General features: G+C 42.2%; 10 protein-coding genes across 10 annotated transcripts; all 10 read right to left on the reverse strand.

The window, feature by feature from the left end:
- Positions 1 to 615: 615 nt before the first annotated feature.
- Positions 616 to 4,077, reverse strand: LSM04_000078 (MIF4G-like; the record flags this gene model as incomplete). The annotated part of the gene is made up of 1 exon (XM_067333343.1): positions 616 to 4,077. The coding sequence occupies one exon, from the start codon at positions 4,075 to 4,077 to the stop codon at positions 616 to 618; it is 3,462 nt and encodes a 1,153-aa protein (XP_067194235.1).
- Positions 4,078 to 4,575: 498 nt separating this feature from the next.
- Positions 4,576 to 5,838, reverse strand: LSM04_003611 (Actin family; the record flags this gene model as incomplete). Its single annotated transcript, XM_067333354.1, has 1 exon — positions 4,576 to 5,838. One exon carries the CDS (start codon positions 5,836 to 5,838, stop codon positions 4,576 to 4,578), a length of 1,263 nt encoding a protein of 420 aa, XP_067194315.1.
- Positions 5,839 to 6,479: 641 nt separating this feature from the next.
- LSM04_000746 (uncharacterized protein) lies at positions 6,480 to 7,421 on the reverse strand (the record flags this gene model as incomplete). Its single annotated transcript, XM_067333365.1, has 1 exon — positions 6,480 to 7,421. The coding sequence occupies one exon, from the start codon at positions 7,419 to 7,421 to the stop codon at positions 6,480 to 6,482; it is 942 nt and encodes a 313-aa protein (XP_067194252.1).
- A 482-nt stretch (positions 7,422 to 7,903) lies between these two features.
- On the reverse strand, positions 7,904 to 8,749 carry LSM04_003083 (FCP1 homology domain; the record flags this gene model as incomplete). Its single annotated transcript, XM_067333376.1, has 1 exon — positions 7,904 to 8,749. One exon carries the CDS (start codon positions 8,747 to 8,749, stop codon positions 7,904 to 7,906), a length of 846 nt encoding a protein of 281 aa, XP_067194306.1.
- Positions 8,750 to 9,000: 251 nt separating this feature from the next.
- LSM04_006809 (uncharacterized protein) lies at positions 9,001 to 9,645 on the reverse strand (the record flags this gene model as incomplete). The annotated part of the gene is made up of 1 exon (XM_067333387.1): positions 9,001 to 9,645. One exon carries the CDS (start codon positions 9,643 to 9,645, stop codon positions 9,001 to 9,003), a length of 645 nt encoding a protein of 214 aa, XP_067194391.1.
- Positions 9,646 to 10,164: 519 nt separating this feature from the next.
- Positions 10,165 to 12,306, reverse strand: LSM04_008866 (uncharacterized protein; the record flags this gene model as incomplete). The annotated part of the gene is made up of 1 exon (XM_067333398.1): positions 10,165 to 12,306. One exon carries the CDS (start codon positions 12,304 to 12,306, stop codon positions 10,165 to 10,167), a length of 2,142 nt encoding a protein of 713 aa, XP_067194428.1.
- A 692-nt stretch (positions 12,307 to 12,998) lies between these two features.
- LSM04_000690 (uncharacterized protein) lies at positions 12,999 to 13,670 on the reverse strand (the record flags this gene model as incomplete). The annotated part of the gene is made up of 1 exon (XM_067333409.1): positions 12,999 to 13,670. The coding sequence occupies one exon, from the start codon at positions 13,668 to 13,670 to the stop codon at positions 12,999 to 13,001; it is 672 nt and encodes a 223-aa protein (XP_067194251.1).
- A 431-nt stretch (positions 13,671 to 14,101) lies between these two features.
- Positions 14,102 to 15,224, reverse strand: LSM04_004771 (Oxoglutarate/iron-dependent dioxygenase; the record flags this gene model as incomplete). The annotated part of the gene is made up of 2 exons (XM_067333421.1): positions 14,102 to 14,878; positions 15,204 to 15,224. The coding sequence occupies 2 exons, from the start codon at positions 15,222 to 15,224 to the stop codon at positions 14,102 to 14,104; spliced, it is 798 nt and encodes a 265-aa protein (XP_067194345.1).
- A 150-nt stretch (positions 15,225 to 15,374) lies between these two features.
- On the reverse strand, positions 15,375 to 16,625 carry LSM04_002824 (Actin family; the record flags this gene model as incomplete). The annotated part of the gene is made up of 1 exon (XM_067333433.1): positions 15,375 to 16,625. The coding sequence occupies one exon, from the start codon at positions 16,623 to 16,625 to the stop codon at positions 15,375 to 15,377; it is 1,251 nt and encodes a 416-aa protein (XP_067194299.1).
- Positions 16,626 to 17,486: 861 nt separating this feature from the next.
- On the reverse strand, positions 17,487 to 18,626 carry LSM04_008869 (Protein of unknown function DUF1796; the record flags this gene model as incomplete). The annotated part of the gene is made up of 1 exon (XM_067333445.1): positions 17,487 to 18,626. The coding sequence occupies one exon, from the start codon at positions 18,624 to 18,626 to the stop codon at positions 17,487 to 17,489; it is 1,140 nt and encodes a 379-aa protein (XP_067194429.1).
- Between the last annotated feature and the right edge of the window lie 237 nt (positions 18,627 to 18,863).

Here is an 18,863-nt window from a genome sequence, read left to right on the forward strand (position 1 = left end):
GGGAAAAAAGTAAGCGCGCATGCTGTTTAAAGACGAAAAAAAAAAAAACACACACTATTTGCCCAGCTCTTCACGTTTGTAAATGGTAGAGGTAGCGGCAACCGAATCAACAATGATAATAACAATAAGAGTACTGACGAGGACAGGACCAAATACTTTTTCGATCAATCCCTCATCTTTTGTTTATATGTTGTTCTTTTCTTCTTTTTCTGTCTACCAATGTGTATCTGTTTCTCCTGTGAGTTAGCGAATTTGCCTCATTTTAATTTATTTTTATTTTTCGTTTTCTTATCCCATTGTTTGTTTTTTTCTTCTACCTTCCATTTTGCCAGAATAATGACAATTTCAGTAGCCCAACCTACCTCAACCCACATCTCCCATCTCTCTCTTTTTCGCTCTTTCTTTATTTCAGTACCCGAACCCTTTCTGTGTGTCCCTTTTGTATACCGACTCTTTTTTTTCCCCTTTTCCCTCTGTGTGTACATGTTATGATGAACCCACAGTAGCAGTCCTTTTACTCGTTGCGCTGTCACGTCATTCTCTTTTTTTTTAAGAAACAAAAGAAAAAAATAAAACCTCAATCTCTCTGGTTGTCTATAATTTTTCTACACTACATTAGCGGCGCTGGACTGTAGTTCGACGAGTGGCGCTGACGCTATTGCTATTATTGTGACTCGTATTATGGCTATTGCCGTGGATATTGTTGTTACTGCTGATACTTCCAACACCACCACTATTATTATTATTACTATTATTATTATTATTATTACTATTATTATTATTATTATTATTATTATTATTATTATTATTTCCGCCTTGACGCAGTTGAAGTTGTACTGGCTGTGTACCAATGTAGTGATGTAGGTGTTCATCACGTGGTCCAAAGTAGTTCTGCGCCCGCAGTCGAGTCTCATCAGAGATGATGCGCCCCGCCAACTTTGCCATTACACGTGAACCAGCAGAAAGCGGCCAAGATGTCTCCGCCGGGTCATTCTTCAATGTGATATACAACTCAGCAACAAGTAATATTTCCCGCGTCTCTCGTTCAACCCCGTCGCTAACAAGAAAGAGAAGATCTAAATTATCCTCCACAAACGCTGTCGTATCGTTGCATAATTCCGCGTGTAAAATGGCACTTAGAACTTCAGCTGCTACTAATGGTGAGCGTAGTCGTGGGGAAGCACGTAAAGTATCAAACAGTTGCTCTTTTGACGGTGTACCAGTAAGCAACGCACAAAAAGCATCAATCTCAACACTAGCGAGACGCACATCAGGGAAATTCACAGTGGTAAGTTCAAAGTTGTGCTTGCTGTTTACGTTATGGTGATGCACAACTTGAAGAGGACGGTAACGCACAAAATGACTCCCTTCGTCACTTGGTACCCACTGAGGTTGCTGTTGTTGTTGTTGTTCTTGCTGTTGCGCCAAAGCAGCGGAACCCTGCGCTGTTATTCCCGTTGTTGTTCCTCTTGTTGTGCTGGCCGCAGCTGATGTCAAGGTGTTCATCTGTCGTGCTACATCACGAAGGTATAATCGAACGGCGGTGGTGTCGTTTTCCAACAGGTACTGCAATGCCTGATTAAGTAGGCCCTCGTCAAGTACCTCACGAGTCGTATCACTGCAAATCATTTCTGTCCAGTACCTAAAGAGGGCGAGGTCCTCGTGTAGTTTCTCCTGCACAGCGTGAACAAAGACAGACATGGCAATGCGACGCAATTCTGGCCGAAGTGTGTTCTTATGGTAACGATTAAGTGCAGCAAGAAAAGCCCCATACACCGCACGGTCTCGCACTGCCTTTACAACCCTCAAACAACGCTCTGTCCATACTTCCACAACTGACGTAACACTCACAAAATTGTTCATTATTTCCTCTGTCACCTCATCCACACTGTGGCGTGAGAGAGAGACGGTTTGCATGTAGCGCGCCACATTCTCTGTAGTTGCCAGTTGTTTTACGGCTGAATCACTCGAACTTGCGATGGAATTCACCGAGGCTCCTAACGTCAAACTGCTGTGGCGGGAAGCTGCACTGCGCGGGGCTGGAATGGGCCTACCGCCTACAAACACCAATGGCTTGGCCTTTGGTGACATGTCAGTTGACGCCGTTATTGCATTTCGTCCACCAGTTGATGTAAAAGAGCCATCATCACTGCCGATACCAAGAGTTCGCATAGGAACAGAGTTGTTTGAAACCCTTCTTGTCTCTGGCGGAACTTGTTGTTGCTGTTGCTGTTGTTGTTGTTGTTGTTGAGTCTGTGATTGTGGATTTGGAGTGGAAGTTGGTGATCGTGATGGTTGCGCTGGTAAGGATTGTGGTTGCGATGGTGACCGTTGTTGTTGTTGCTGCTGTGGTGGAGGGGATGGTGGGGATGACTGTTGTGGTCGTGGTGTTGATTGTGGTGTTGGATGAAGTGATTGTGGTGATGGCGATGGCCGGTCAACTACAGAGTGCTGTTGTTGATGTTGTTGTGATACTGCTGCTAGAGCGGCGTTGCGATCCGCCAAGATCTTATGAAGCTTCTCAATGACGGAAAGGAGAAGGAATCTAATACGGGGAACAGGGTGATGTGTAGACCAATGCTCCAGAAGTTTAGTGTATTCCGGCAACATATCTGACCCTAACGCGGTTCGAAAAAAAACATTATCGACAATAGCAAGTAGTGTAATAGTCTCATCCATTTGAGCTTCCGTTGGTACATAAGGCGGTGGGACACGAATTCCCTCACGACGGTACAATCCAGCACAAGATGTGACGAGAATATCCTCAATTACCTTCTCCGTTACAATGTGTCGCAGGTAGAGTTGACCAACAAATTGCACAATACCACAGACACGATCACGTCTCTCCTTAAAACTTTCCTCTGCAAACTGTGTGGTGCGGTCCTCACCACCTTGCTCTGCACGTTCTATGTTCTGCTCTTCTAACTGCCGAAACTCAGCTTGGCAACGCTGGAGGAGTTGTTGCCGTAAACGGTATTCAAGGCTTTGTGCCTTATCGCCTATTATTCGCTGTCCCTCTGGCACCTTACATAGTGCCGCAACTAAATCAGCATATGAACTGGAAAAGTGCTGCTCCCTCACCGCTTTCGTGAAAAACACATTGACAATTTTTGCCAATGTAGCATCATTTGCCTCTGGGATGGGTAGCCGTAAAAGTTCATTCTTCACTTCACGGTATTTCTCTGCATCGTTTGATACCCTGTTAAGGATAGAAATAACAAGGTGATGAAGTTCTTTCCGTTCCACTCCACCAAAGAGACCACGCTGACGACCAAGTGCGGTAGAAACGGTGATGGGTGCATCTCGTCGATCTTCCCACAATTCTTTCAGGGCATCAAAAGTACGAGAGTTAAATTGTGACCCACCACCACCTTTGGGTTTTGTCGACCCCGTTGCCGACGGTGCTGAAGATGCGGTGGCAGCAGCAGCTGTACGTGGAGGAGCTTCAGCTACCGCTTTGGCAACAATTTCACAGAGATCTTTAAGAAAGACAGCAATTTTTTCTGGACAGCGATTCACCACATGTCTTTTTCGCTTCATAGCAAGTGGTGTAATTTCTGGGTCGTACGGAATGCAGAAAGGGTCAGTAGCAGTAGCAGTTGTAGTCGTAGTGTTGGTATTGGTAGTGGTTTCGGTATCGGTGAGAGTAAAAGTAGGAATAGCAGGAGTGGTAGTATTACTAGTATCGGAATTCACATCTGCAGAAGATCCGCGTTCTGTGGAGCCACTATAACCATTTTTCGCGTTCACATTTGACGGAAGTATTTTTTTGAGAACTGACCCCAATGTTTTTGACGGTTGTTGTTGCTGTTGCTGTTGTTGTTGTTGTTTTTGATCTTCCTGTTGTACAATGATGTCAACCGTCTGTGTGCCTATACTAATCATCTCTGGGATGTGCCTCATTGGATTTTCAGCCTGTAGTTTCTTTTTGTAGCATTCGAATTTCTCTCGGGCACCGTATAAAGCATCCACAAGTGAGCGCGGCAAACTACGTCTATATGCAGCCCGTGTCAGACTACCTGGCACAGAGCTGGTACGTTGCGGTTTCCTCACCCTGGCCGCTTCAATTGGCTCCATTCAAGAGATGAGTTCTGTATTTGTTCGCTGGATAAGACAATCCTATCCCTATAATTATTGCTTGTAGGGATCACACGAGTAAACATAGATAGATGGCATAATATGTAAATAAATATACATGTTGTGTTGCATTGAGACGATGAGAATGCATAAAACAAGAGAAAAGAGAGAAACCCCAATCCAAAAAAAAAAAAGAAGTTAAGAAAATTATATTTGCAATCTCGAGTAACAATAAAGTGCAGAAAGGAAAACCAGCAAACGTGGATTATTTCATCGAACGAGTAACAAAAAAAAAAAGAGGGAAGAAGGAGGTCAACTTTTGTTCCTTATTTTATCCTGTACATATTGCAAAGCAAATAACACACGAATCTATACCAACACTCATAACAAGATAAACATATTGCATTTGCACGTAAATGGTAATACGTTAGAAAACCAGCTCATCATCATACTCTTCTTCTTCTTCCGTTTCCCGTCCCGTGAGTGTAAGTATGAATACTAGAAGCACTGACGGAGAACGGCAGCAGAACCGCACTCATCATAGTCAGCTCTTGTAACCCAAAATCCTTGAAACGTTGGGAGTGACGCTAGGATGGATCCACCAACGAAGGCGGCATTGCGACGCTCTGGACTAGCAAAAACAACGGGATCACCATCGGTGTGGGCGACGAGTTCCGCTTCGAGACGCTGTCGGAGCCCTCGCAGACGCGAAGTACCTCCTGCGAGGTAAATACCGCCATACATGGCTGGGGCTAGATCACGATCGCACTTCCCTATAGCATCTGCGACGAGTGCGTGCAGTGTGGATGGAACGGCGGCGTTGGTGGTGTGGATGTTGTTTGTGTTTGTGTGTGTGGTGGGGAGCCGCTCGACTGCCTCAATCGCCGCGGGTTCTGCCGGTGGAGGCCGGAGGGCGGCGTCGAAGAACAACTCGGCGGGGCGGAGGCGGTTGGGGCCGAGCGTCACGATCGTCCCGTCGGGCAGGCGGTGGTGGACCTCGCGGGGAACTCCGCCAACCGCCGCGGCCTCGCCATTCTGCAGAGTCGCAAAGACCGCCGCATTCGGGCACGTCTCGCAGTACTTCTCCTTCAGATATTTCCAGACGTCGACGTGGTGATTGGGGTGGACAATGGCGGAGAGGGGCGGCTCGGTGTTCATCATGTAATTTGTGAGGAACCGCCCACCGTAGGGGAGGGCGTGGGTGGCGTGAAATAACGGATACCCCTGAAAGACAGGAACCACGTGAGAGGCATCGTGGCTCATCTCCACACAGAGACCCGTGCAGGTGCCCTCCGCGTATAGCGAAAGTACAGGACTTGGGGCAAAATAAAGAGAAGAAACAGAGTGTTTTTCCATTAGTAATTCCGCCAGTCGCTGTCGCTGCGTTCGTGGTACAAGCGCCTTCTCTGTTAATAGTAATGGGGTGTGGAGATCCTTTGAACCTAGGTGTAACACCTCCTCCAGGTGACGCAGTAATAGCTCCATAGCATCCCAATCCAGCTCACCATCCACCACAACAGGAGAGACAGTCTCTTTATCACGGCAGTCGTATGCCTTTTTCAAACACAACGAAGATCCCTCTCCAGTTCCTTTCACTACACACGTAGGTTCATCAAGGCGAGGTGTGTCATCGCCAGCAAAACCAACACGGGTGGTGCAACTCCCAATATCTACAATGGCAGCCTGACGGTGTACTACAGCAACTTCATCAGGGAGGGGTACGTTCGAAAGTATCTTGGCAGTATTCTCTGCAATACGCATTTTCTTTTTTTTATTTTATTTTTTCTGCCCCCTCTAAATCGAAATAAACACACTTTTTCTTCATTTTTTTTTGCCATTAGTATTTTGTTCGTTGTTTTACATCCCGAAAGATGCAAGAACAACAATAACAATAACAAGAAGAAGGATGGGATAGAAAAAAAAAGCAAGAAGGCGAAGCGTGAATCAAAGCGTAAAAAAAAAGACAATAATATTAAACCAAAGGTAAAAAAAACAAGAGTAAAAGTATTGGATTCAGTTGACCTGTTCATTTCATTCCTTTGATACATATAGCAACATGAATTTCTTTAAAAAAAAAAGAGGTTCAACAAGCAACAAAAAACAAGAAAAAAAAACAGGGGTATATAAATGAGAAAAAAAAAGCACGACAAAAGAAAAAGAAGAGCTGACCCTCCTTTCCAGTCTCTTTCTTGCCACTTTTCTCTTTCAATAAGCCTCATAGTACATACTTTTATTTCCTACAATATATTTCTCATTCTGTTCTCCATTTTTTTTTTTGCTTCTTTTGTAGTTTCCACAATATAAGCATATAATCACAGTTATATATATATATATATATATATATATATATATATATATATATATATATATATATATATATACATATCCACCCTTTTTTTTTTCTATCGGTAACAAAGTGTGTCTGCTTTAACACGTTCCTCCTCTGTAAAAGGACGAAAATCTCGCTTTGTGATACTCATATAATCCCGTTCTAGCGGTGGCAGTGGTTCCACGTACGGGTGAACCCGCTGCATATGGGTGTAATTATAGTGCCGAGATGTGGTAGCTGAAGAAGTGTTAAGCGCGTCTTGCACAAAAAGTGGTTTTGTAATGGCAAGCGGATCACCATCAGGACCCCATTCACGATGTGTTTCACTCATCATTGGGTGTGCTGGCGCATCCGCATCCCATTCACGCAGCATGTACAACTCAAACTTTTCATCCACCGCAATTTCTGCACTTACGGCGGCGTAGAACGCAATAAATTCCTCCAAACTCACACCATCATTATCACTAGTCTTCTTAGTAGTAGTAGTAGTAGTAGTACTATTATTACTGTTATTGCTGCTCCCCATATGATGATGATGTTGTTGTTGTTTCTCTCCAACGTGTGCGGTGGAGAAGGTTGCTGTGAAATCCCCTCGAGTACCACTGCGTGCGTATCGCTCCTGAAGTTCTGTTCGCGACACTTCCCCATTTGCATCCTTTGGCAGTACTTCCCACGCCCGCAGTATGGCCTTATGTCGACGTGCATTCAATCCCGTTAGGTGCCGCACAAATCGAGTGGATGTGATGTAGCCATCGCGGTCATCGTCAAAGGCCGCACACACGTAGGCGGCTTCACTCTCACTGAGACGCACCCCAAAGTCCTGCAGTAATTCCATGAAGAGTTTACGCGAGACGCCCTTCTCCCCACGTGCGTGCCCCTCCTCCTCCAACTCACGGAACTCCCGCAGGAGTGCCACAACTGAGGCCGGACCACCGCAGCCCGCACGGCGGATAAATCCCTTCACAGTGAGAAACACGGAGTCCTCACGCGGGTTATTTGTGTCGCTGGAGAGCATTTGTGTGTGTTATTGCTGTCTCTAGAAATAACGGGGGTGAATTCGGCAACCACGTCAAACGGGTACGTGAAAATAATAGTGACCTTTTTGCCTAAAGATTAAGAATAATAATAAGAATAAAGTGAATCAATATATATACAAAAATACAAGAAAGTAAAAAAAAAAAGACAGAAAAAATGGGGGAAAAACGACGGATAATAAAAAAAGTACTTTTTTTCTTTTTGAAAGGGTTAAAAGATTCTGTGGCACAAAGAATATACCTTCAATTTAACGTATAATATAGATACTCTCTGGAGCAATAAAAGGCATATATAATACAAAAAGAAGAAGTTCAAATAAAAAATTATTATTGGTAATAATTATAAATGCAGCAAACCCCAAAAGAAGAGCCAAATAAAAGAAAGAGTTTCTTACTGTGAACAAAAACAACAAAAAACATAGTTATTGTGACGATAAAATTATAGAACACTGGCAATATTTGATTAAGAAATACATAGCACACGTTCCTCCATGGGAGAATGATAATTATACCAGCAGTCGCGGTAACGTGCGGCACGTGGATCTTGCAGTAAGTTTACAACTTTTTCTTCACTTTCGTAATAGTTAATGTTGTTGTGCCAGAATGCCACAAATTCTTTTAGTAACAAAGAGAGTGAAACATTACACCAATCCTCACCCACACCCTTCTTTTCGTTATGATTATGATCGTACAAAATAAGATCATTATTCCAAGACGGGTTAGAATCAGACGTTTGAAATGGAAAATCTCTGCAGGATAGTACATCATCTATTTCATCTTCCAGACTCCATGGCCTTATGCCGTTAAAGAATGGCTGCACAAGAGCCCCACGACCACTAAAAAACTCATCTGCAATAAAAGAAGAACAACTATCATCTATAAGAAGTGAGGTGGCTGGAAGTGGAGAAACACTTAATGGTTTCTTCCGCTCACTTCCACACGTACAGTGTGTACCATCAAATATAAAAGCCAACGATTCTCGCATCAATGGTTGCAATACCTGCTCTGCTATAGCCTTTGCATATGATGATGTATTACGTGTAAACAGCCCCACCCGCACTTTCACCCGTGATGTGCTTAGCGTTCCATCTAGCAGTTGTAAGAACTCACGCAGGTGTGGGCGGAGAGTAATCGTGCACGCCCGCATACATTGCCCACGTTCAGCTTCGTGGTACCGCAGTGTCTGCTGTTGTGCGAATGTGGCGGTAGAAGTGAATGGAAACCCCGCAGAAAAGCGATTACACGCGGAGAGAAGTGTGTTGTCAATATCAAGTATGAGGAAGAGCGGCACACGGCAGCCAATACCCATTTGTCGCCACACTATTCGTCTCTGTGGATTCAAAGAAGGGGAAGGAAAAAAAAAAAAAAAAAACAGAATAATTAAAAAGAAAAAAAAGAATAAAATGAACTCATGACAATATTAAAAGAAATAGAGTAAATAATAATAATAATAATAATAATAATAATAATAATAATAATAATAATAATAATAGACATGTTACCTTTTTATTTCATCAGCTTCACTTCTTGAAAATGCATTCCGTATTTTATAACAGGAAACTATTCAAAGTCATCCGAGTAGTATGGATCTTCGTCTATATTCTCTTTTTCGTTTTCTTCATTCAACCAAATGGGAATTTTTTCGTCTTCCTTGTCTCCATTGTTTTCTACCGATAATGTTTTACACTCAATTTGTATGGCGTCTACAGCAGCTAAGAGTGCATCTCTTGCAATGAGTTCTCTCGCAGAAAACACCGTTCTACATGGATCCACATACTGTGTCTTTTTTCTCTCGATTTCACTTTCCTTGTTCTTCTTTTTCTTCTTCTTACTCCGTCGTTTTCCCCCTCCGTCATGTTCTAAAAATAATATTGGATGATCGGGAAAAGAAGGTTCTTCCTCCTGCATAATTCGTTCCTCCATTTCTTTACTGAACAGAGGTAACCCTGACAAATCCTTAACATCTGTGTCTGAGTCTGTGAGATCTTTATGGGTTGTTGTATACTCGTTCCTTTGCTTCTCTGTGAGAGAGCAAATGAGATCGTGTACATCATCGTTTAGTTCTGCGAATAACTTTGGCTCTGCGCATTGCATAAGTTCTCGCAGTTGTGTGAGTAATTCTTCACGTTGTGCCTTTGCACGGCGGAGACTTTCTACGAAAGACTCCTGCTCCTCAACCTCACGTCTCAATTCTTCAATAGACATAATGTACAGATATAGCACACGCTACAATATATATATATATGTAGCTGGAATACAAAGAGTGAGAGAGGTAAATGTCTATCGTCGAACAAAAGTATTAATACATATACAGATTAATATATTTTGAACAAGGGAAGAATACCCTAAACCTCTGTGAAGTGGAAAAACAACACAGAAGGAGCAAATAAAGAATGGTGAAAAAAAAAGGGAAACAAAGCGAAATAAACCTTGCAAGACTGCAGAAATGAAACGAAGAATAAAAGTAAAACACAAAAAAATAAGAAAAGCAAATAAACGGAGAAGAGAAAACAAAAAGATTATATATATATATATATATATATCACTCTCATTCATTCCAATATGGTCACATAATGGATAAGGAAAACAATGAAAGGGTCCCTTTTTCTTTCTTTCAAGCATAGCATAATGAATCATTCCTCATTTTTTTTTCTTCCTTCTTCCTTTCGCTTCCTCCACCCCAACTCAAACATTCTCTCTTTTCTTTTTCTTTTCCTTCTCTTTTCACTTGGCCATAAAGAGAAGATACTGCAGGAGTGGTCTACATCGCATGTGGTGGGACTCTTTAAACACCAGCAGCATCTCCTCCGCCGTCCCACACCGCTCCACCAGCGGGGCTCTGTAAACAAACAGAGCGGCCGCCAGCAGCGGGAGCAGCCACAACGCCGACGGAACACATCGCACTTCGCTGCGCTCCGCCGCACTGTCATCCACCGGCAGGGAGAGCGCCGCGAGTTCACTAAACATCTCCTCCACATGATAAGAAAGAAGAAGATCCCAGAAACTGAGCAGCTCGGCCGGTTCCAGCACCTCCGTAAACGCAGAGACCATCCATGGCATCGCTAAACGCAGTGGTGGAAAGCGGAGTGTGCGTGTGGCGTGCAGACAGGCGCCGGCAGCGAAACGTGTGACTAAAGACTCAAACACCCAACAACACTGCAGTAGTTCCGGTGTGGGGCCTTGAATACGACTCCACAACTGTCCAAAGAATGCAGCGACGAGTTCATACTGCTCCACGGTATCACCTGTCACATAGCAGAGAGGGGCAATCAGCATTGTGGAATTTCGAAGAGGGAAAAATCCACAAGGAGGTGTTTTCAGGAGTTTCTTTTGCTTTGATTCTTCACGTTGTTGTTCTTGTTGTGGAGACATTTCAGCCGTAGAGTCTTCTAGAAACACCAAGTATGAATCCATCAACTGTTGTGGACGACCCAACTGACGTAATGTACTCCCCAAACGTACATCTGGTATACTCTTGTCTAGAACAAGGGAAATTCCCAAGAGTTCTGTCTCATCTGAAAAAATGAAATATCTATCATTATTACCCACCGACTGTAGATTATCTATTTTAACTATAGCTTGCAAGAGTTTTGCTGTAGACTCTTGACTCTTTGTAGAATAACTGTGGTGCGATCGACGTTTTACTTTATCACGAGAGTATTTAGTCGCAAAGGAGAGGTTTCCTGCAATAAAGTCTCCGTGTTGATTAGCCTGTAATTCCCCACGTCCTCCAAAGAGTGATCCACCATCGGTTACAGTGAGTGGAAGTTGTAATGCTCTTGCATACAGTAATCGTCGTAGTGAGGGACTTACAACTCCTCGCAGTGCCTTTGCAAGAGCCTCTGGTGTACTACCGTGTTGCAGAAACTCATTAAGATTCACCTCCGCATCATGCAAAGAAGGTTCCGTGTACGATGCAGCTTTTGGCGAACCGTTAGATGGATGTAGGGCGGCGAAATAGTGTCGCAGTGTGGTAAGACTTGGGGCAAGTGTTTCATGCTGTGTAATTAACTCTTGAATAGGCGCACGGAATACTGTTAATAGACCGAACGCATCAATAGCATCACTGCAGCTATCTGGATGAATAAGTTGTAGTTTATACAACATTGTCTCTGTTGCGCTACTGTTAATACCGGTCAGCAGTACATTGTAAAGTCGGAGGGCTGACCACTCTACATCTCCATTGTCTGTATCATCATTATTGTTATTGCCATTATCACCGCGTCGCACCTCACGCTTTAGTGCATTTACACGTGTGGACAACAATTGTCCCCATTCTCGCCTGGATTCTTCAAGAAGGCTATTCAACAGAGTGCTGCACGTCTCTGTAGATCGATTACTGTTTCGTACAGCACCAGCATTCATCCGTCGACGTTTACGGACCAATTCAATATCCCGTTGTTCTAAGAGAGAATAACGTCTCGAATCCCATTCTGAGTTTTGTTTCTTAATAATCATATAAAGTGCACTTTGCATCTTATCAGGGGTAAGTGGTCCGGTGTAGTCCATCCCATTATTACTGCTGCTGCCGCCTTCATGCGCTGTACCAACTGAACTGGGTTCATTACGCATGGCAGCATGGCACAACTCGCGCTGAAGAATGTGTGTAATGCTATCATTGCCTCCATGTATTGTTTTCATCGCAGCACCTGTGCGTTTCTCTGCACTTGCGGCACTCAGCGTCCGTGGAAGAGTAGATGTTAATAAGGATGTTGTAGGGCGTGTGGCACTCCGTTGTGGAGGGCGTACATCCCCGCCTACATTAGGACTACTGTTACCCATCATTGTATTACTAGCGGTGGGAACAGGAGAAACAGCCGAAGGGGCGGCAGCGGTTTTTACTCCATACGGACGTCCGAAAGACATACTTGGAGAAGATTCAATTGAATGGATGTAAACAGATTTTTTTTCTTTTGCTTTTTTTTTTCCTTCAAGAATATTAGGTATTGTAATATTATCTGTATATATATATATATATATATATATATATATATAATATAATATTACACTTTATGTGTAAGGATCAGTTTCTGTGAAGAAGGATGGGGCGACGAGTTTCTTTTCGACGCTAAACTTGACAAACATGAAATAAATACATAAAAGAGATGAAAAAAAAAACATCAACAATGAATTGTTAATCATGGGAAACAGCGCAGCAATGAGAGCCATTTACTTATTTATTTACATTCTTCCATGTCCTTCACCATAATGTACAGCGAAACATTTGTAGAGCAAGAAATAGCGATAACACCAAAAGAGATTAACAGATAACCTCACCCGTAAACACGTATATCAAAAAAAAAAAAAAAAGAGAAGGTGAAAGAAAAGCATCAATAAAAGTGACTGAGACAGAGAATAATAAAGTAATAATAACAAATACACCAAACCACCCGTCCTTCTTTCTACCAACCAATTCAATCACTCAAAGGCAATAGAAGGTGGGAAAAAAAAGAAAGAAAAAAGCAAATGCCTATGCTTATTTTTTTTCTTTCTTTTTCTTCTTAAGAGTCTCTACAATTCACAGTACTTTTTCACTATTTATCATAGTCACTATCATTTCACTCCGCAAGACGTTCTGCCTCAGCAATCATGTCGTGCAATGCCAACAACAAATCCTCCGCTTGCCCTGGTGTAAATGCAACACTCACCAAATGCTCTCCCTTTTCTTCTCTCTCTACAACTCCACTATTTTTAGTAGTCTTCGTCATACCACAACCGTTGGTAGTGAATTGAAATTCAAAAAGAGGCATCGATGGTGTAATGGGAGTACGTGTGCGATCACGTAATTCGTGCGATAGACTCCACGAGACACCTGTTAGTTGAGGCAAGAATGAGGGATATGTTTGTACACTTATGTTATTTTTCTGAAGTGCATCAACTGCAACCTCAAAAACATCTGAAAGTACATCGGCCTTTTGGTTCTGGATTGGTAGAGAGAGAAGTGCTTCACGAAATGTCACCCCATCATATTGATATCGAACCGCCTTAGAATAAAGGCACGCAACAGCATCCAATGTCTCTGGTGTACCTGTTCCTATTGTTGTTGATGTTGATTTTGTTGATGTCGATGGGTTTAATGTATTATCATTGAACTGGCAATCAATAGCAGTATTATTGACATTATCATTATTCCCTTGAAATGAAGAAAGCACATAGTGAGCGGCATGTCTCAATTGATCTACTGGAGTCGCATTGATCGCCTGAATAAAGGTTGGGGTGAGGTGCAGCATCAACAGAGATCCCCCACTCACTTTTCCAGTGCAGGGAATATGCACGTGTGTCAAACAAAAAACGAAAACAGATGTTATTTTTTTTTGTCAAAAAAAAAAAACAAAAACAAAAACAAAAAAAGATATATATATATATATATATATATATATACATTTGTAATAGAAATACACCAATAAAGAAAAAAAAAAACAACGAATTGATCCTCGATTTACATTGTTTGCACCATCAACACCAAAACCACTAACAACAATACCACACAGGCACACACACTTCTCTTTCCATCCCTCCAGAGAATAAAATCATAACACATTTCCCCTTCATTTCTTTTTCGTTTCCCTCATGTTGGTTGTAGTTTTAACATCATCTCTCCTCCCTCCTGTTCTCTCCCAAAGAGAAAGAGAAAGAGACACACACAATCCTTCATTCCAAACTATTCCTTCGTTAAACATCCTTCTTCTTCCTCCTCTTTCTCTTTCTGCTGCTGTTGCGCTAACTTGTACCACCGCTGCGGCTCCGCCGGCCGCAACTCCAACACAAAACTGTACCGCACGGTTTCACTGCCGGTGGCCCAATCATCACGCACACGATGAAGAACGGCGGGAAGGGCGTTGTTTGATAACACTCGCATCATATCCCCCGATAACACTAAAGTGTCATCCTCCTCCTTTGGTGAAGTTGGCGCCGTCCATCCCGGCAGTGAATCCACTTTATTTTTTTGTTCCGCCTCATCATAGCGATAATTCCCCGGCCGGCCCGGCACAGATGGCAGTGATTGTTGCAAATTCACCTCCAATCCCGATGTGGGTGACGGCAGCAACAGTGCGGTGCAGAGTCCGGGATCATAGTGCGGCCGACAGCCCACACCGCGATGATAGCGCCAGATGCGAAAGACAGAACGGCGTCTAATGTTGTTGAGAAACTCTGCGCGGGCCATGCGTGAAATGTGTGGGTGTAATAAAGCCTGTTGTGCAAACTGCATGGCGGCCGTCTCCAGACCATGGCAGATGTGCAGTATAGGCGGAGGAATAACACCTCGCCCCGATAATTCCTTTTCTTTTATATTACACAGACGATGAAGCCGTGCGGATAATTCCACTTTTGTTGGTGAGGCAGATGAATTGTTGTTCTGCCGTCGACTCACGTGAAAGAGAGGCGAGAGACGATCAAAGAGTGCGTGCTCATCTAATGCACGAAATGCCGCCGATACCTCTTTACTTGAAAAGAGTGAACAGAATGATAGAGGCGGAACCGTCTTCCTTACTCTCTTTGCTTTTTTTTCTTTCAATTTGTTTTTAATTATATGTATAGATGTATATAGATGTATAGAAGTATGTGTTTGTGTGTTGTATTAGATTGTATACTACACAGAGATACACAACCCTGTACTACTATACACTGGTCTTTTGGTGCTATGATCCACACCACCACCACCACCACCAAAGAAAAGTACAAAAACAAAAAAGAAAGAAAGACCAAAATTAGTGAATTTATTTCATATTTAAACAATCATTTCCTTCTTAATAAATAGATACGTATAAATATATTTCCGCCATGATTCTTTATTATCCTCTTGGTCGTCTTTCGATAACAGAGGGAGTTTCAAGAAAAACACAAATATAAACACATGTAAAGAAAAAAAAAAGAAATTTATAAAAGAGCAACGCACCATACTAATATCACAAAGAAAAGAAAAGAACAGACTACTATTCAAAGATAGAGTGAAACATGTTATTCTGTCGACAAATATATGGACCATACTCTTCATACTCCTGTTTTGTTTTCGCTATATTGGCAAACTCTGGACTTGTCCCTAACATACTTCCCCCATACCACACGGCATATCGTTGTCGTTCATGTGATACTACATTTACTTCATATGAAATCTGTCGATTGGGATCTCCAGATGCTGCCATATACTTTTTCGCCCGACGATCAACAATAGTTCTCAAATCTTTTTGTAACCGCTTATCAAACTTTGGAAACATTGTTGTTCCTCCAGAAAGTACTATATTACGATAAAGTGGACGTCGACAGTCGATAGGGCATGACCACACAGCTTGATCAATGACTTCTGGTAATGGCATTGTCCACTCACTACTAAAAATTTCTGGGTGAAAGAAAACCTCTGGACCAAGGAATTTTTCATACCCAACATCCACTGTATATGACTGCCCTGTTTTACTATTCACATCATGATGTTTCGTGATGTACTTTGGAAGGTCATTATCATATACATTAAATTCTCTTGCAATATCACGAGCTATATAGCAGTACTTTTCTTTTATGTGTTGTGCTAATAAAAGTGCATCATCAGGTGGTACTGGTTCACCCCGTTCACGTAGTCGCTCTAATACAAAGTTTGTTATATCTCTGCCAGCAAGTGGAATATGATGAATAGCTTGATTCATCACAAAACCATCTACAATAGGAATAACATGTGTAACACCTGCCCCAGAATCAATCACAATACCAGTATCGTTTCCAGCAACTCCAAGTTCTTGCGCCTTCCCTGATGTCCATGATGCCCGTAGTGCGAGCGTCCCTTGTACGGCAATGTGTAATTGTTTTACACCAAATGTCTCAAACATGACTTCAGCGGTGTACTCTCGGTTTTCTGGTGGATTAGCAGGCGGTTCGGTGAGAATAAACCCATGTTCTTCCGGCTCCACTCGCAGGTATTTATATATACAGTGCTGCCACATCCGCTCCATCTTATCCCAATCCTGCACAATACCGTGTTTAATAGGATACGATATACTGCATGAACCGGCATGTGCCGCGGCCTCTTCTCCGATATAAAAGTCTAAATCATCAAATACATCATTAGAAAGCCGCCGGGCTGTTTCATTATCGGCGTAAACAGAAGGTATGATGTACGTTGGCTCCTCATTCCCGGCGTAGCCCATCTTCGTGTATCCCGTTCCATTATCAATAACCACCACCGGGCACGACATCACATTCCAAAGAGTAATAAGAGGGAAACAGAGAAGCTGAAATAACGGAAATCACTTTGAATAAATAAAAAGATATGTGTACAGGCTCTTTTTTTTTTTTTGCAGCGCCCAAAGATTTAAGAATTGTTCCTAGAAAGAGTAAAAAAAAATAAATAAACAGGAAACAAAAAATAAGAAAACACATATCACTTTCTCAAATCCGCATCCAAAAAGGTAAAAAAAAAGCAATAAACTCAACAACTAAACAAACTAGAACATCTCAATGAGAAAGTATCTTCTTTCGGGTATCAATTTTATCCAACTGGAATTATCTCTGCCTTGCTCTTCTCCCCTGAATTCCATCAACACCAAAAACATCAAAAAAAAAAAAAATGGGGTGAAAGATGGTATTTTGTCTTTTCATTCATCATTTCTTTTTTCTTGCTGCTGTTACCCATATTAACGTCAACATTACAAGTGTATCAATCTCCACCGTGGGTTCAATGTTGATTCTTTGTTCTGTATTACCACTATGTAGTTGAAGAGAGAAAAAAGGGAGTTTGAAAGTCCCTTAGAGGAGGGCCTTCAAAAATTTACGCTTTAAGACGAAAATTTTTAGTGATAAATTCAATAATAAATAATAGTGCCGATTCTGTATTTTTTTTTGTTTTTACCAGAGAGACACATAGTCCAATAAAATTTCTCTCACAATCTCTCAGAAGAAAAGGAAAAAAGGAAGAAGAGCAAGAAAACAAAAAAAAGAAACCACAGATAATGGACAGTACAAGAATCTTCTTTAATAAAAAGTATAATAAGGAAAAAAGAGAAAATACAATAAAAAAGAAACTAAATAATTTACCAATTTAGTTGTCTTTTTTATTATTATTCCTCTGTATAGTCCATGATCTTGACACTAGAATTAGTAAGGTACTGAATGCGGCAAATGACTTCAAAGGCACCACGATTCATTTGGTGTGCCAAATCTTCAACAGCCTCAACTTTATCCCCGCCAGTAAGGATACGGTAAAGATGTACTAATATCAATTGATCTTCTTCACTAGTAAAGGGACGCTCTGTGCGAAAAGGACGTCCTGCCCTGTGATAATCTGTGTTACCACAAAAAGCACAACGACCGTCAATGCATTGAGTACTGCCTATGCCCGTACATGTACCTCCTACACTTGCTACACCGTCAATGAGGGCAATGTTATTATGACTACGCCATTGGAAAGTTTCCGCTGTTACAGATGTAAATGGAATAGTAGATCCATCACTCTTGTACAAAACATGACGTACATAATCGGCTTCTGTTTCCTGTAATCCTACAGGTTCTGGAATTTTATTGGGGTTTAGTGGCCAATTTTCTTCTTCAATACTGTGTAGTACAATATCGGTGTAGGATTTTTGTGCCCGATCAAACAGGGTGAAGTTTGTATCTCGTGTATAGGTAAGTGCCCAAAGGGAAACACGTGGAGATAGTGGTGCAAATTCAACACTACGGGCCTTAAATCCCTGATCATGTGCAATCATTACAATGCGAAAATCCAGCGATGGATTACGGGCCGCGATGGCTTCTTCTACTTGTGGTACGAGTCGTATTTCATCCATTGGATCACGTGCAGCGATAGAGCGAAAAAATGTTACTGGCATCTTTGGATCATCTATTAATTGATCCCAACGTCGCATCTTGCGTGTGAACTGTGCCTGTATATCTGCGTTATTGAGATCAAAGTGTGCAAAGGCGGTGTGCTGCCCACGGTAGAGGACCCAAATTCCCACACACTCCGGCCGATAGGGCGGTGGTCCTGGCGGGTAGAAGCCGTCTTCAAATCCATTGCGAATAAAGTGGAGAATTCCATCAAATGTGCAGCGACTAAAGTCGAAGGGATATGCCTCGGTACGCAGACCGAGTTTACCTAAAATTAATGCGGGGCCACACCAACCACCCATGGAAACATACTTGCGTGGCATCTGTATACCGTTAAAGTGAACATCGCGGAATGTGTGGGAATAGCGCAGCATTACTTTCTCTTGCAAAGTGAATTAGATGAACCTACACCAATTTATACAGACTTAATCAAAGTATAACGTTATTATTTCTTTCTCTCTTCTCTCCCTTCACTACGATGGGAGTAAAGGAATAGAGTATTATGGTATAGATACAGTTATAGAAAGATAAATCTTGTTTTTCCCCTTGTTTCTGTACACTTATGTAACGAAAAACAAAATATTGTTAAGAAATCGAGGAAAAAAAAAAAA

The sequence above is a fragment of the Trypanosoma melophagium genome (genome assembly GCF_022059095.1).
Source record: "Trypanosoma melophagium isolate St. Kilda chromosome Unknown ctg12segment0, whole genome shotgun sequence".
NCBI classification, from domain to species: Eukaryota; Euglenozoa; class Kinetoplastea; order Trypanosomatida; family Trypanosomatidae; genus Trypanosoma; species Trypanosoma melophagium.